Below are 13840 nucleotides of genomic sequence, written 5' to 3'. Positions count from 1 at the left end.
TACCCGCCTTGGTTCTCTATCCCACAATGCCCTTGCGTTACAAATCTCTCTCCATCTCCATTTAAAAATTTTTGACCCCCATTGTCAACAGCTCTTTGGAAGAGAGAGCTCAGATTTTCACTATCCTTTGTGTAAAGAAGTGCTTCCTGACATCAGCTCTGAACAGCCTAGCTCTAATCTACCCAATTGACTACTTTAATCATCTTAAACACCTCCATTAAATTACCCCTTAAACTTCTAGACTCGAGGGAATACAAGCCCAGTCAATGCAACCTGTCCTCATAATTTAACCCTTTTACCCCCAGTTTCATTCTGGTGAATCTGTGCTGCACCTTCTCCAAGGCCAGTATATCCTCCCTGAGGTGCGGTGCCCAAATCTGAATGCAGTGCTCCAGATGTGGGCAAACTGGAACTTTGTACAAAAACAACTTGCATTTATATAGCACCTTTAACACAGCAAAATATTCCAAGATGCTTTACAGAAACGTTGACAAACAATTATAGGAACGCAGGAGTAGGCCATTCAGCCCGTCGAGCCTGCTCCACCATTCAATTAGATCATGGCTGATCATCTACCTCAATGCCACTTTCCTGTTCTATCCCCATAATCCCTTGATGTCATTAGCATGCAGATATCTATCGCTTTCTGTCTTGAACATGCTCAATGATTGAGCTTTCACAGCCTTCTGGGGTAGAGAACTTCAAAGATTCACCACCCACTGAGTGAAGAAATTCCTCCTCATCTGAGTCTTAAATGGCCTGCCCCTTTATTCTGAGACTGTGTCCCCTGGTTCTAGACTCACCAGCCAGGGGAAACATCCTATCTACATACACCCTGTCAGAATTTTGTCAGTTTCAATGAGATCACCTCTCATTCTTTGAGACTGTCTTTGTCTAATGAGGAGTCAGTCTGGACTGGAGATTATGAATTTTCTAATGGATAAATCTGTATTGTTTCATGAGAGGGCTGGTCATGATTTTCAGGAGCGGACAGGAGAAAATGATACATTGAGAAAATTGTCCCAATCTGTATCAAAATTTCAATAGGTGGAAAAACAGGTGAGTCTTGTACTTTACAATGACTGAGATGTAAAGGACAAGATCTAACTTTGCTCCTGGAGATTGCAAGACTATCCAAGACTGATTAAGATCAGCAATGGACATTATCGCAAAGTAGTCTCTCTGGAATTCCGTCCCTAAAATCCTCCATCCCTCCAGCTCTCTCTCTCTCTCTCTCCTTTAAAAGCCTTCCTCAAAACCCATCCCTTTGACCAAGCTTTTAGTCACTGCCCTGATCTCCCCAGTTCCCATTGGGGTTCTGGCAGAGTCTGCAGCTCATTCGTCAGTCTGGCTTTTGTACTGATGGAAATGCTGCACGTTTCCGGAGCTTTCTGTGTTGGTTTCTAAAAGAGAGCAATGGGTTGATATTGCTACCTTGTCAAACTGCATGAATCTGAGACAAATAACCAAACTCTCATCCACAAAGTTATCTCAACAACTTGCAGTAATCTAGCATATTTAACGCAGTAAAAATGTAACGATGCATTTCACAGCAGATAAGATGTGACACAGGCCAACATAGAACAGTACAGCACAGTACAGGCCCTTCGGCCCACGATGTTGTGCCGAACCTTTAACCTACTCTAAGATCAAACTAACTACCTACCCTTCATTCTACCATCATCCATGTACCTATCCAAGATTCGCTTAAATGTCCCTAATGTATCTGCTTCTACTACCACCGCTGGCAGCGCATTCCACGCACCCACCACTCTCTGTGTAAAGAACCTACCTCTGACATCTCCCCGAAACCTTCCTCCAATCACCTTAAAATCTTGCCCTCTGGTGATAGCCCTTTCCGCCCTGGGAAAAAGTCTCTGGCTATCCACTCTATCTATGCCTCTCATCATCTTGTACCCCTCTATCAAGTCACCTCTCATCCTTCTTCGCTCCAATGAGAAAAGCCCTAGCATAAGGAGACATTAGGACAGGTGATCACAAACTTGGTCAAAGAGGTAGGTTTGAAGGAACTTCTTAAAATGGGAGAGTGAGGTACCGAGGCGGAGAAGTTTCAGGAGGAATTTCCAGAGTTTAGGGCCGAGGTAGCTGAAGGCACAGCCACCTCTGTTGGAGTGATGAAAAGTGGGAATGGCATAAGAAAATTTTTAGTGTTTCTGTTTTGTACTTATTTCTGTTTGCACATCAGTGTTTCGGCACTCGAGTAGGGCTGTTATGAAGTAGGAAGAGGGATTGATCGTGTTTTCTCTCATCCTGTTCCTGGAGGATAGGTGTGCTGTTTCGGGTCTTAGTTACTCCCATAGTTGGTAAGCTAAAGCTCCCATTTGTGTGAATGTTTGATTTGCTTTGACTATTTGGAGCTTGCACCTGTCACAGGGTGTTCAGGTTGACTGGGCGCATGGTATTTCCTGGGGCTGTGTGACTGTCACCCATATTGACTGATGGGTTTCTGAAGTAAGCCACAGCAGTATGGGTCTGAGGTGTTTGGGATAATTAAAGGAAATGATAGTGTAGGATATAGAGAAACTTTTTCCTGTGGTGGGGGAACAAAGAGGCATAACCTTAAAATTATAGCTAGGCCAGTCAGGGGTGATGTCAGGAAACACATCTTCACACAAAGTGTACTGGAAATCTGGAACTCTCTTTCCCCCCCACCCACTCCCCCACAAATAGCTGTTGAGGCTAGGTCATCAAATCATTAAATCATAGAATGACACAGGACAGAAGGAGACCATCATTCCTGTGAAAATTTCAAAACTGAGATTGATAGATTTTCATTAGGTAAGCGTATTTAGGGTTATGGAACCAGGACTGGTAAATGGAGTTAAGATACAGATCAGCAATGATCTAACTAAATGCAGGAATAGGCTTAAAGGGTTGAATAACCTCCTCCTGTTTGTTTGTTCTTCCTGAGTATTGACTGATTCCAGCAATTGGTACCTGCTGGAGCAATTTAAAGAAGCAATAATCTGCAGTAATTGTTACTTTCTCTTTAAGGCTGCCCCGCCCCAATTTTTTCTTGACACTGTGGAAGGTGCAAAAATAAATTTACTAGGATGATACCAGAACTGAGAAGTTATAACTGTCAGGAAAGGCTGATCAGGCTGAGACTTTTTCTCTGGCAAAGCGAAGGCTGAGGGGTGACCTGATGGAAGTCTTTCAGATTATGAAGGTGTTCAGTGGTGTAAACATAAGGAAGATGTTTCCACTTGTGGGGGAGCCCTAAACTAGAGAACACAATACAAGATGGTCACTAATAAATCCAATCAGGAATTCAGGAAAAACTTCGTAACCCAGAGAATGCTTAGACTGTCGGTAGCTCTCGCCTCTGAGTCAGAAGGTTGTGGGTTCAAGTCCCATTCCAGGACTTGAGCACAAAAATCAAGGCTGACACTCCAGTGCAGTACTGAGGGAGTGCTGCATTATTGGAGGTGCTGTCTTTCATTTGAGACATTAAAACGAGGTCCTGTCTGTCCTCTCAGGTGGACATCAAAGATCCCATGGCACTATTTTGGGGAAGAGGAGAGGAGTTATTCCCGGTGTCCTGGCAAATAGTAATCCCTCAATCAATATCACAAAAATAGATGATCTGGTCATTATCTCATTGCTGTTTCTGGGAGCTTGCTGTGCACAAATTGGCTGCCCTGTTTCATACATTACAACAGTGACTACACTTCAAAAGTTACTTCATTGGCTGTAAAGCACTTTGGGATGCTCTGTGGTTGTGAAAAGTGCTATATAAATGCAAGTATTTTATTTGCCACTACATGGAGTGGTTGAGGTGAATAGCATAGATCCCTTTAAGGAGCAGCTAGATACGTACATGATAGAGAAAGGAATAGAAGGATATGTTGATGGGGTTAGTTGAAGAGGCGGGGGAGGAGGCTCATGCTGAACATTAACACCGGCAGGGACCAGCTGGGCTGAATGGCCTTGTTTCTGTACTGTAAATTCTAGTAATTCTTTGCAAGTCTTTCTCTCTAATTTTGCCTGGTAAAAAGGCCCTCGGCGAAGTCTTGCTGTGTGATGGGCTATTGAGGAGTGTCATTTGTTAATTTGGAATTTCCATCCAATTCTTATATATCTGATCTTCATTCACATTCTCCCATCCTCTTCAAAAGACCAATCCATCTTTGAGAAGTTGCCCTGTTGGATGGTGCGGTGGGTGTTTGGGGAAGATTTCAGAAGCCAAATTGATTCTCGTCACTTGGCTTCCTGCCTGGGATTTTTCTTAGTTTCTATCCAAATTGCAAAATGATTGCTTTATTTTTTTTTCTTTGTTACTCTTCTGAAAGACTCGCTTTGGCTGTCGTTATGGCTCCATGGGTCCTGAATGCTCTCAATCACCCTGCCTGAAATGGCCATTGTTGACACAAGCCCAGAGAGCAAGCCTCAGCAGGCTGATTGACTCCAGAAGCATTGCATCCTCGTTCTGTCCTTGCCCAAATTCCCCTTTGGATACATACACACATTCCATCTGGGATTCACTGGATAGTAATCAGGAGCAGGAATCTTAGCTGATTTGTTTCTTCCCTGTCTCTCCCTAACCAAGGAATGGCCTGAGACTTGTAATGCTATGTTCAAGGCACTATATAAATGCAAGTTGTTGATGTTTGTGCTCTGGCAAATATGGGGAGCTGCCCCGAGAGTTCAGTGTAAATGTGCTGTTCGGTGAAGGTGAGCTGCTGAGTCAGAATGGGCAGGACAGTTCCTAATTGGTGCTGAAGCACATAGAATAGCAATAAAAACAGAAAATGCTGAAAATACACAGCAGGTCTGGCAGCATCTGTGGGGAGAGAAACCGAGTTAGCGTCTCAGGTTGATGACCCTTCATCACTCTGTTTCTCTCTCCACAGATCCTGCCAGACCTGCTGAGTATTGCCACAGCATATCCTTTCTCCTTCATATGCCTATCTAGTTTCCCCTTAAATGTATCAACGCTATTCACCTCTTCTATTCCATGCAATAACGAGTTCCACATTCTCACCATTCTTTGAGTAAAGAAATTGCTCCTAAATTCCCTATTGGATTTATTAGTGACAATCTTTATATTTATGGTACCTTTGCAAGTGTACCCCAGTAAATCTGGAAAGGAGTGGAGAAAGTGAGTTTGTGTTTTGTGGCGCCTGTTATTTTACAGATTGTAGCTTCGTATTCTGGTCTTGCAAGTAAAACTGAATAGAAAATTTTGGCACATAAACAGTGCTACTGTAGGTAGGTGTTTAACTGATCTCCTTGTCCCTGTAAATGCAATGTTTACAGTTCTTGTCAGGCCTCATTTACACATTTGGAAAGTGTTTAATGAATTAAAATTGACAGGAGCTGTCGGTCATAAATTGATTGTGTTTAATTGTTTACAGTCCTGAGGTACTCTGGAGTGTAACAAGTTGTTGATCAGTCATTCCTTACAGCAGCAAAGGAAGTTCCTGTGCTACAGCCTGAAGTTCTACATTAAATATGTTTGGACAGTCTGAGCCACATTCCTTTTGTCTCTGGGACTGAGGTTTCCAGTGCAACCCAGGTTGATCACTAGAAAGTCTCCTTTCTCTGCTGGCTTTAAGAGTATTAATGTTAACCCAGTTTGGACAGTCTGATATAATGAAAACAAAATACTGCGGATGCTGGAAATCTGAAATAAAAACAAGAAATGCTGGAACCACTCAGCAGGTCTGGCAGCATCTGTGGAAAGAGAAGCAGAGTTAACGTTTCGGGTCAGTGACCCTTCATCGGAACCCAGTTCGGACAGTCTGAATTCTGTTCTGACTTGCCATGGCCTGACAGCACAAAACTGCCCGATATTTGGCATTAAATTCTTAAGAGATGACACTGGGGAATGTGTCCAAATTACACTCCAATTTGAATGACTGATTGAACTGTGGATCCAACCTGACTCAATTCAGCCAAGGGTTGCCTTGCCTCGTCGTTTCCCTTCTCTCCCTCCCTTCTTTCTTTCACTCCCCTTCTTTTCATTCCTATCTCCCTTCTTTCCTCCCTTCTTTCCTTCACTCTTCTCCCTCCCTTCTTCCCTTCGCTCCCTTCCTCCCTTCTTCCCTTCGTTCCCTCCCTCCCTTCTTTCCCTCGCTCCCTCCCTCCCTGCACTCCCTTCCTGCACTCCCTCCCTCCCTCCCTTCTTTTCTTCACTCCTTCACTCCCTCCGTCCCTCCCTTCACTCCCTCCCTCCCTTCTTTCCTTCACTCCCTCCCTCCCTTCTTTCCTTCACTCCCTCCCTCCCTTCTTTCCTTCACTCCCTCCCTCCCTTCTTTCCTTCACTCCCTCCCTCCCTTCTTTCCTTCACTCCCTCCCTCCCTTCTTTCCTTCACTCCCTTCCTCCCTCCCTTCTTTCCTTCACTCCCTTCCTCCCTCCCTTCTTTCCTTCACTCCCTTCCTCCCTCCCTTCTTTCCTTCACTCCCTTCCTCCCTCCCTTCTTTCCTTCACTCCCTTCCTCCCTCCCTTCTTTCCTTCACTCCCTTCCTCCCTCCCTTCTTTCCTTCACTCCCTTCCTCCCTCCCTTCTTTCCTTCACTCCCTTCCTCCCTCCCTTCTTTCCTTCACTCCCTTCCTCCCTCCCTTCTTTCCTTCACTCCCTTCCTCCCTCCCTTCTTTCCTTCACTCCCTTCCTCCCTCCCTTCTTTCCTTCACTCCCTTCCTCCCTCCCTTCTTTCCTTCACTCCCTTCCTCCCTCCCTTCTTTCCTTCACTCCCTTCCTCCCTCCCTTCTTTCCTTCACTCCCTTCCTCCCTCCCTTCTTTCCTTCACTCCCTTCCTCCCTCCCTTCTTTCCTTCACTCCCTTCCTCCCTCCTTTCCTTCACTCCCTTCCTCCCTCCCTTCTTTCCTTCACGCCCTCCCTCCCTTCTTTCCTTCACGCCCTCCCTCCCTTCTTTCCTTCACGCCCTCCCTCCCTTCTTTCCTTCACGCCCTCCCTCCCTTCTTTCCTTCACGCCCTCCCTCCCTTCTTTCCTTCACGCCCTCCCTCCCTTCTTTCCTTCACGCCCTCCCTCCCTTCTTTCCTTCACGCCCTCCCTCCCTTCTTTCCTTCACGCCCTCCCTCCCTTCTTTCCTTCACGCCCTCCCTCCCTTCTTTCCTTCACGCCCTCCCTCCCTTCTTTCCTTCACGCCCTCCCTCCCTTCTTTCCTTCACGCCCTCCCTCCCTTCTTTCCTTCACGCCCTCCCTCTCTTCTTTCCTTCACTCCTTCACTCCCTCCCTCCGTCCCTCCCTTCACTCCCTCCCTCCCTCCGTCCCTCCCTTCACTCCCTCCCTCCCTCCCTCCCTTCACTCCCTCCCTCCCTTCTTTCCTTCACTCCCTCCCTCCCTTCTTTCCTTCACTCCCTCCCTCCCTTCTTTCCTTCACTCCCTCCCTCCCTTCTTTCCTTCACTCCCTCCCTTCTTTCCTTCACTCCCTCCCTCCCTTCTTTCCTTCACTCCTTCACTCCTTCCCTCCCTCCGTCCCTCCCTTCACTCCCTCCCTCCCTCCCTTCACTCCCTCCCTCCCTCCGTCCCTCCCTTTACTCCCTCCCTCCCTCCCTCCCTTCACTCCCTCCCTCCCTTCACTCCCTCCCTCCCTTCTTTCCTTCACTCCCTCCCTCCCTTCTTTCCTTCACTCCCTCCCTCCCTTCTTTCCTTCACTCCCTCCCTCCCTTCTTTCCTTCACTCCCTCCCTCCCTTCTTTCCTTCACTCCCTCCCTCCCTTCTTTCCTTCACTCCCTCCCTCCCTTCTTTCCTTCACGCCCTCCCTCCCTTCTTTCCTTCACGCCCTCCCTCCCTTCTTTCCTTCACGCCCTCCCTCCCTTCTTTCCTTCACGCCCTCCCTCCCTCCCTTCTTTCCTTCACGCCCTCCCTCCCTCCCTTCTTTCCTTCACGCCCTCCCTCCCTTCTTTCCTTCACGCCCTCCCTCCCTCCCTTCTTTCCTTCACGCCCTCCCCTTCCTTTGTTTCCTCCCTCCTGCCTTTCCCTCCTTTTCTCCCTCTCTTCTTTCCCTCCCTCCTATGAATAAGATAGTCATTTTAATAAAGGCCAATAAGAAATTCAGAAGAAATCTCTTTGCCCAGCGAGTGGTGAGAATGTGGACCACATGGAGAGTAGTTGAGCGGAATAGCTTAGATGCATTTAAGTGGAAATTAGGTAAGTACAGAAGGGAGAAAGGAATAGAAGGAGTAGATGAAGAAAGGTGGGAGGAAGCTCATGTGAGGCATAAACACCGGCATAGGCATTCTGTGTAATCAGAAAGGAGGGGGGGCTGCAGGGTGGGGGAGGGGGGGTGCGGGGTTTGGGGAGGGGGGTGGGGGGTGGTGCTGCTGTTTTATAGGCAGGGCACTTGTCTCTGTATTAATGAGAGAGCTGTAAACCGTTTGTGTGAGATTAGAGTTTGCAGTTTAGTAGAGAACATTGCAGTGAGGTGTGTAATAGAGACGGTGTGGTTCCTGCATTAGTGAACGTGCCCTCATTCCCATCAGAGTGTGTTACAGCACGGGGCAGTTTATAGAAAAGCTGCTTAAATGGTTTCTCCATTAGCGAGGGAGCTGTAAAGCCTCTGATGTGTACTAGGAGAGTTTTACAGCAGAGGGATGCGTGTTACAGAGCAGTAGTTTTATGTGGTTTTTCTTATTTGTGATGGAGCCATAAACAATGTGGGTTCTCTCTGTGCTGGATAATTATCTTGTGTATAGTGCAGGAGGGGGTCATTGTGCTTGGCTCTCAGCCAGCCCTTTAGATTTCAACAAAAGGAGCCAATCTCTGTAGCTGAGGCGGGGGCGGTGGTAGAGAGAGTCCGTCACTCCAAAGGCAGCGACAGGACCCTTAGATCACCACAAGTGCAGGGTGGTTGCTGGGTGACCAAGTTGACGAGCTTGTGTAAATATGCTAATCCCATTCTGGAGGGCACTTGGAAATGGCAAGTGCACGGTGTCATTTAAATGGGGTTGGCGGAGGGGGTGGGGGGTAGAATCAGGAAGAGGAGCAGCAGGCTCACAGTGCAACCTGACCTGGGTCACCGACACTCATTATTCACACAGCTTTCATGCACCACACGGCGGTTTGTAATCGCCTCGTCTCTCGAACTCAACAGAGGTCCAGGGAATGCTTCCCTCTCTCCAGCCCCACCTGAGGGTTACCAAACCTCCAGGATTGCCCTGGAGTTTCCAGGACTTAAAAGTCTAATCTCCAGGGGCAATAAGAAAAAGCTGTTCTTAGAAAAAAAAATTCTATTTAACACTTTGGCTAAACGTAATAAAAAAGAGAGATGGAAGAAGAGGCTGTTTTCTGAAAAATAATCCAATTGGATAACAATCGGCCGTGGGAAGGCGAGGCACTGCGAGGATGGACATGTCGGGCAACCAGTGGCGGGTGGGTGGAAGAGGAGATCATGTGATGACACCTCCAGGAATATATCCAACCACAGTTGGCAACCCCACAGCAGCCCAACAATCTCACCTCTGGTTGGGGCTGGTTGGAAGGAAGGGATTGGTGACTGGGGTGAGCATTCCTTATGGGGCACAACTTGACCAGAAAATGAAATTGGAAAAGGAGAATTCACAGGGGTGAATTTTTATACAACGTCGTGGGGTCGTCTTAGGTACATTTTTCTTTTTATTATTTATTTATTTATTTAGAGATGCAGCACTGAAACAGGCCCTTCGGCCCACTGAGTCTGTGCCGACCAACAACCACCCATTTATACGAACCCTACAGTAATCCCATATTTCCCTACCACCTACCTACACTAGGGGCAATTTACAATGACCAATTTACCTATCAACCTGCAAGTCTTTGGCTGTTCTGGTTTCTTTCTTCCTCCATAGTCACTGCACAGCAGCCTACATGACAATTCTTGATTTGGGAGTCCAAACGGTGAGCATTTATCCTGTCTTCACCTGGCATTTGTGCATTGCAGTTGCCAGCAGGGCTCACCAGGGTGGAATTAGGCTGTTTATTGTTTTCTCCTTCCTCAGTTGGGGCACTGTACCCGCTTCTATTTCTGGGCACCGCACTTTAGAAGGATGTCAAGTCCTTGGAGAGGGTGCGGAAGAGATCTACTAGAATGGTAGCAAGGATGTGGGACTTCAGTTATGTGGAGAGACTAGAGAAGCTGGGATTGTTCTCATTAGAGCAGAGAAGGCTAAGAGACATTTTAATAGAGGTTTTCAAAATTATGAAGGGTTTTGATAAGGCATAAAAGGAGAGATTAGCAGGAGGGTCAATAAACAAGGGTCACAGATTTAAGATAATTGGCAAAAGAAGTGGGGGCAGGGTGGGGGCACAGCAAGTTATGATCGGAAATGTGTTGTCTGAAAGGGTGGTGGAAGGAGGTTCAATAATGGCTTTCAAAAGGTAATTGGATAAATACTTGCGTTGGTGAAATTTGCAGGGCTGTAGGGAAAGAGCAGGGAACTGAAAGTAATTGGATAGTTCTTTCAATGAGCTGACACAGGCACAATGGGCTGAATGGCCTCTTTCTGTGCTGTATCATTCTAATTCAGGCCTAAGACTAATAGTAGCCCTGCATTGCCCCTCAGGTAAGATCAAACAATTCAGCACAGAGCAGGTCTTTCTGGTCCAAATAGCTCAGGACCTCAGTTACTGCTCGATCCTGCATTCCTCCTTCAGTCCTCCAACCTTTAGAAGCTGACCTACGTACCACCTACCTCTTGATTTATCTCATCTCCTCTTTTCAAACATAGTGGTACATATACAAGCAAAAGGGGTTGGGTGGGACGATAACAAATTTTCTAGCTTTTCCACTCCCTCCTCGGTCCCAAAAAGAGTTTCCCACTAGGTGGTGAATTTACCAACTGAGCCTTGGGGAACAGAACCCCTTCCTGAACGGTTTTAAGAAAATGTTATCTTTAGGTGTTGGTGTACTGTGGAGCGTTCTGATACAAGAATCTCCCTTTCCCTAAATAGCAAGTTCCCAATCTCGGCCAAGCTGCCCTGGGTGGCAAGGGAGCCACAGAGTGGAAGCGAGGTACTTTCTCACAGGGAAGGAGAGACGATTTGAGGGTGAGTCGCTGACACCTCTGGGCACTGACTCGTTAGCCAAATACTGAGCTGTAATTTGTTGAGGACCTTGGGGAGGGAACGCAAGTTAAACTTGGCCCATCTTCTAAAACTATGGGAGCAGGGAAGAGACAAAACAAAAAAGAAATTAATACCACTAACAACAGAATACAGAGCACAACATGGCAAAATTGTCCTTCATTCATTCACCCCACAAAACCCCAGCTCTCCATGTCAATCCTAATAATTACCTAGAATTTACAGCACAGAAACAGGCCATTCAGCCCAGCTGGTACTTATATGCTTCACACGAGCCTCCTCCCATCCCACATCATCTAATACTACCAGCGTACCCTTCTGTTCGTTTCTGTCTGTCATATATTATCGAGCTTCCCCTTAAATGCATCTATGCTGTTTGCCACAACCACTCCCTGTGGTAGCGAGTTCCACATTCTCAGCACTCTCTGGGTGAAGAAATTTCTCCTGAATTTCTGATTGGATTTGCTAGTGATAAATCTTATAATGACAACCCCTAGTTTTGGGCTGCCCCACAAGTGGAAACCTCTTCTCTGCATCGAAAGAAATTTCTCCTGAATTCTTTATTGGATTTACTGGTGACTATTTTATTATTGATGATCTCTAGTTTTGAATACACCACACATCACGCTTCACCGCACTTGTTCCATTTTAATATGACCCATTTCAAGGAGTGCCTTAGAAAAATTCTTACCTTTCTGTGTTCCTTTTTGAATTTTTTATGCTTTTTTGGTTTAAACCTTGGCTCATCTGGATTACTACCAGGTGCTCGTCTTTTTACATACGAACATATGAATTAGGAGCAGGAGTAGGCCACTCGGCCCTTCGAGCCTGCTCTGCCATTCAATAAGTTCATGGCTGAATTGATCGCTCCACATTTCCACCTACCCCCGATAACCTTCCACCCCCTTGCTTATCAAGAATCTATCTACCTCTGCCTTAAAAGTATTTAAAGACTCTGCTCCGCTGCCTTTTGAGGAAGAGAATTCCAAAGACTTTCTAAAAATATATGTATTTACAGAATCTCAGAATTGTTACAGCACAGAAGGAAGCCATTCGACCCATCGTGTCTACGCTGGTTCTCCAAAGGAGCAAATTACTTAGTGCCACTCCCCCGCCTTCTCCCCGTAGCCCTGCACAATCTTCCTTTTTAGATAACAATCCAGTTCCCTTTTGAATGCCTCGACTGAACCTGCCTCCACCACACTCTCAGACACTGCATTCCAGATCCTAAACACTCACTGAACCTGCCTCCACCACACTCTCAGACAGTGCATTCCAGATCCTAAACACTCACTGAACCTGCCTCCACCACACTCTCAGACAGTGCATTCCAGATCCTAAACACTCACTGAACCTGCCTCCACCACACTCTCAGACAGTGCATTCCAGATCCTAAACACTCACTGAACCTGCCTCCACCACACTCTCAGACACTGCATTCCAGATCCTAAACACTCACTGAACCTGCCTCCACCACACTCTCAGACACTGCATTCCAGATCCTAAACACTCACTGAACCTGCCTCCACCACACTCTCAGACACTGCATTCCAGATCCTAAACACTCACTTAACCTGCCTCCACCACACTCTCAGACACTGCATTCCAGATCCTAAACACTCACTGAACCTGCCTCCACCGCACTCTCGGACAGTGCATTCCAGATCCTAAACACTCACTGAACCTGCCTCCACCACACTCTCAGACAGTGCATTCCAGATCCTAACCACTCGCTGTGTGAAAACGTTTTCCTCGTGTCACCATTGCTTCTTTTGCCAAACACCTTAAATCTGTGCCCTCTTGTTCTCAATCCTTTCACCAATGGGAGGTTTTTCCCTATCTACTCTGTTCAGACCCCTCATGATTTTGAACACCTCTATCAAATCCACAGTCAACCTTCTCATCTGCAAGGAGAACCGTCCCAACTTCTCCAATCTATTTAGTTTTTTACACCTTCTGTTTTACCTGCTTCTTGCTATGTCGGAGGCTTCGGAGAGTTTATCCGAACCTTGTGGGCTCCTTTTCCTTCTGACACTAATAGCTCTTGGTGGAACCTGTCACTTACCTAGTGGTCAGTTTCCCTCCACAATGTTTTATGATTCCTGTCCCAGATCAGCTTGAAGGCGAGATTAATCCTGTTGTTCGCCCAGAATGCACTTCCCAGCAATGGTCACTGATCAGGAACTTCGGATACTTGGTGGGGACAATTTTAACCTACCTCCCACCTCCACCCCAGTCTGGAACCTTGTGCAACGCTGGTTTTATCCTTAACCCAATTGATTCTCCATTGAAATCAATCCTGCCCATTCCTGTGGGTTTCCTGCCCAACATATTAGGTTAAAATTAACCCCTTTGTTCTTTTTTCCTGCCCTCCCTGACCAATCACAGCTGAGACACAATGAACTGCCTCTCCTACATTCCCAACTGTAATCAGTTGACTCAGCACAAACCTGGGATCAAACCCAGGCTCTTTACAAATCAGCTACTCAACTGAAAACATGCACTGAGGTTGGGGAGCTTCTTTTGTTTAAAGAACTTTTCCCAGGAAAATATATTTTACTCTGCCTAGGCAGCACAGTGATTCGGTAGCATCGTACTCATGCTACTGCACTGGTAATCCAGAGGCCTCAACTAATGGCGCACTGGCATGAGTTCAAATCCCACCACAACAGCTGGCGAATTTAAATTCAGTTAATTAAATAAATCTGGAATTAAAAATCTAGTCTCTGTAATGATCATGAAACAACTGGATTGGCATAAAAACCCATCTGGTTCACTAATGTCCTTTAGGG

General features: G+C 46.5%; 1 protein-coding gene across 5 annotated transcripts in view; it reads left to right on the top strand.

Moving 5' to 3' along the window:
* Nucleotides 1-13840, top strand: part of LOC137348204 (protein AF-10-like) — a 172028-nt gene that overhangs the window by 117480 nt on the left and 40708 nt on the right. For 4 of the 5 annotated variants that reach the window (XM_068013556.1, XM_068013554.1, XM_068013557.1 and 1 more), the window contains one exon: nt 10917-11012. The exons of the other annotated variant lie outside the window; for it this stretch is intronic. In XM_068013556.1, coding sequence (XP_067869657.1) covers nt 10917-11012 — 96 coding nt within the window. The remainder of the gene's footprint in view (nt 1-10916; nt 11013-13840) is intronic. 5 annotated transcript variants of the gene reach the window in all.

The sequence above is a fragment of the Heterodontus francisci genome, chromosome 33, assembly GCF_036365525.1.
Source record: "Heterodontus francisci isolate sHetFra1 chromosome 33, sHetFra1.hap1, whole genome shotgun sequence".
NCBI classification, from domain to species: Eukaryota; Metazoa; Chordata; class Chondrichthyes; order Heterodontiformes; family Heterodontidae; genus Heterodontus; species Heterodontus francisci.
The sequence above is the reverse complement of the archived record's forward strand: the minus strand, read 5'-3'. Positions and strand labels throughout refer to the sequence as shown.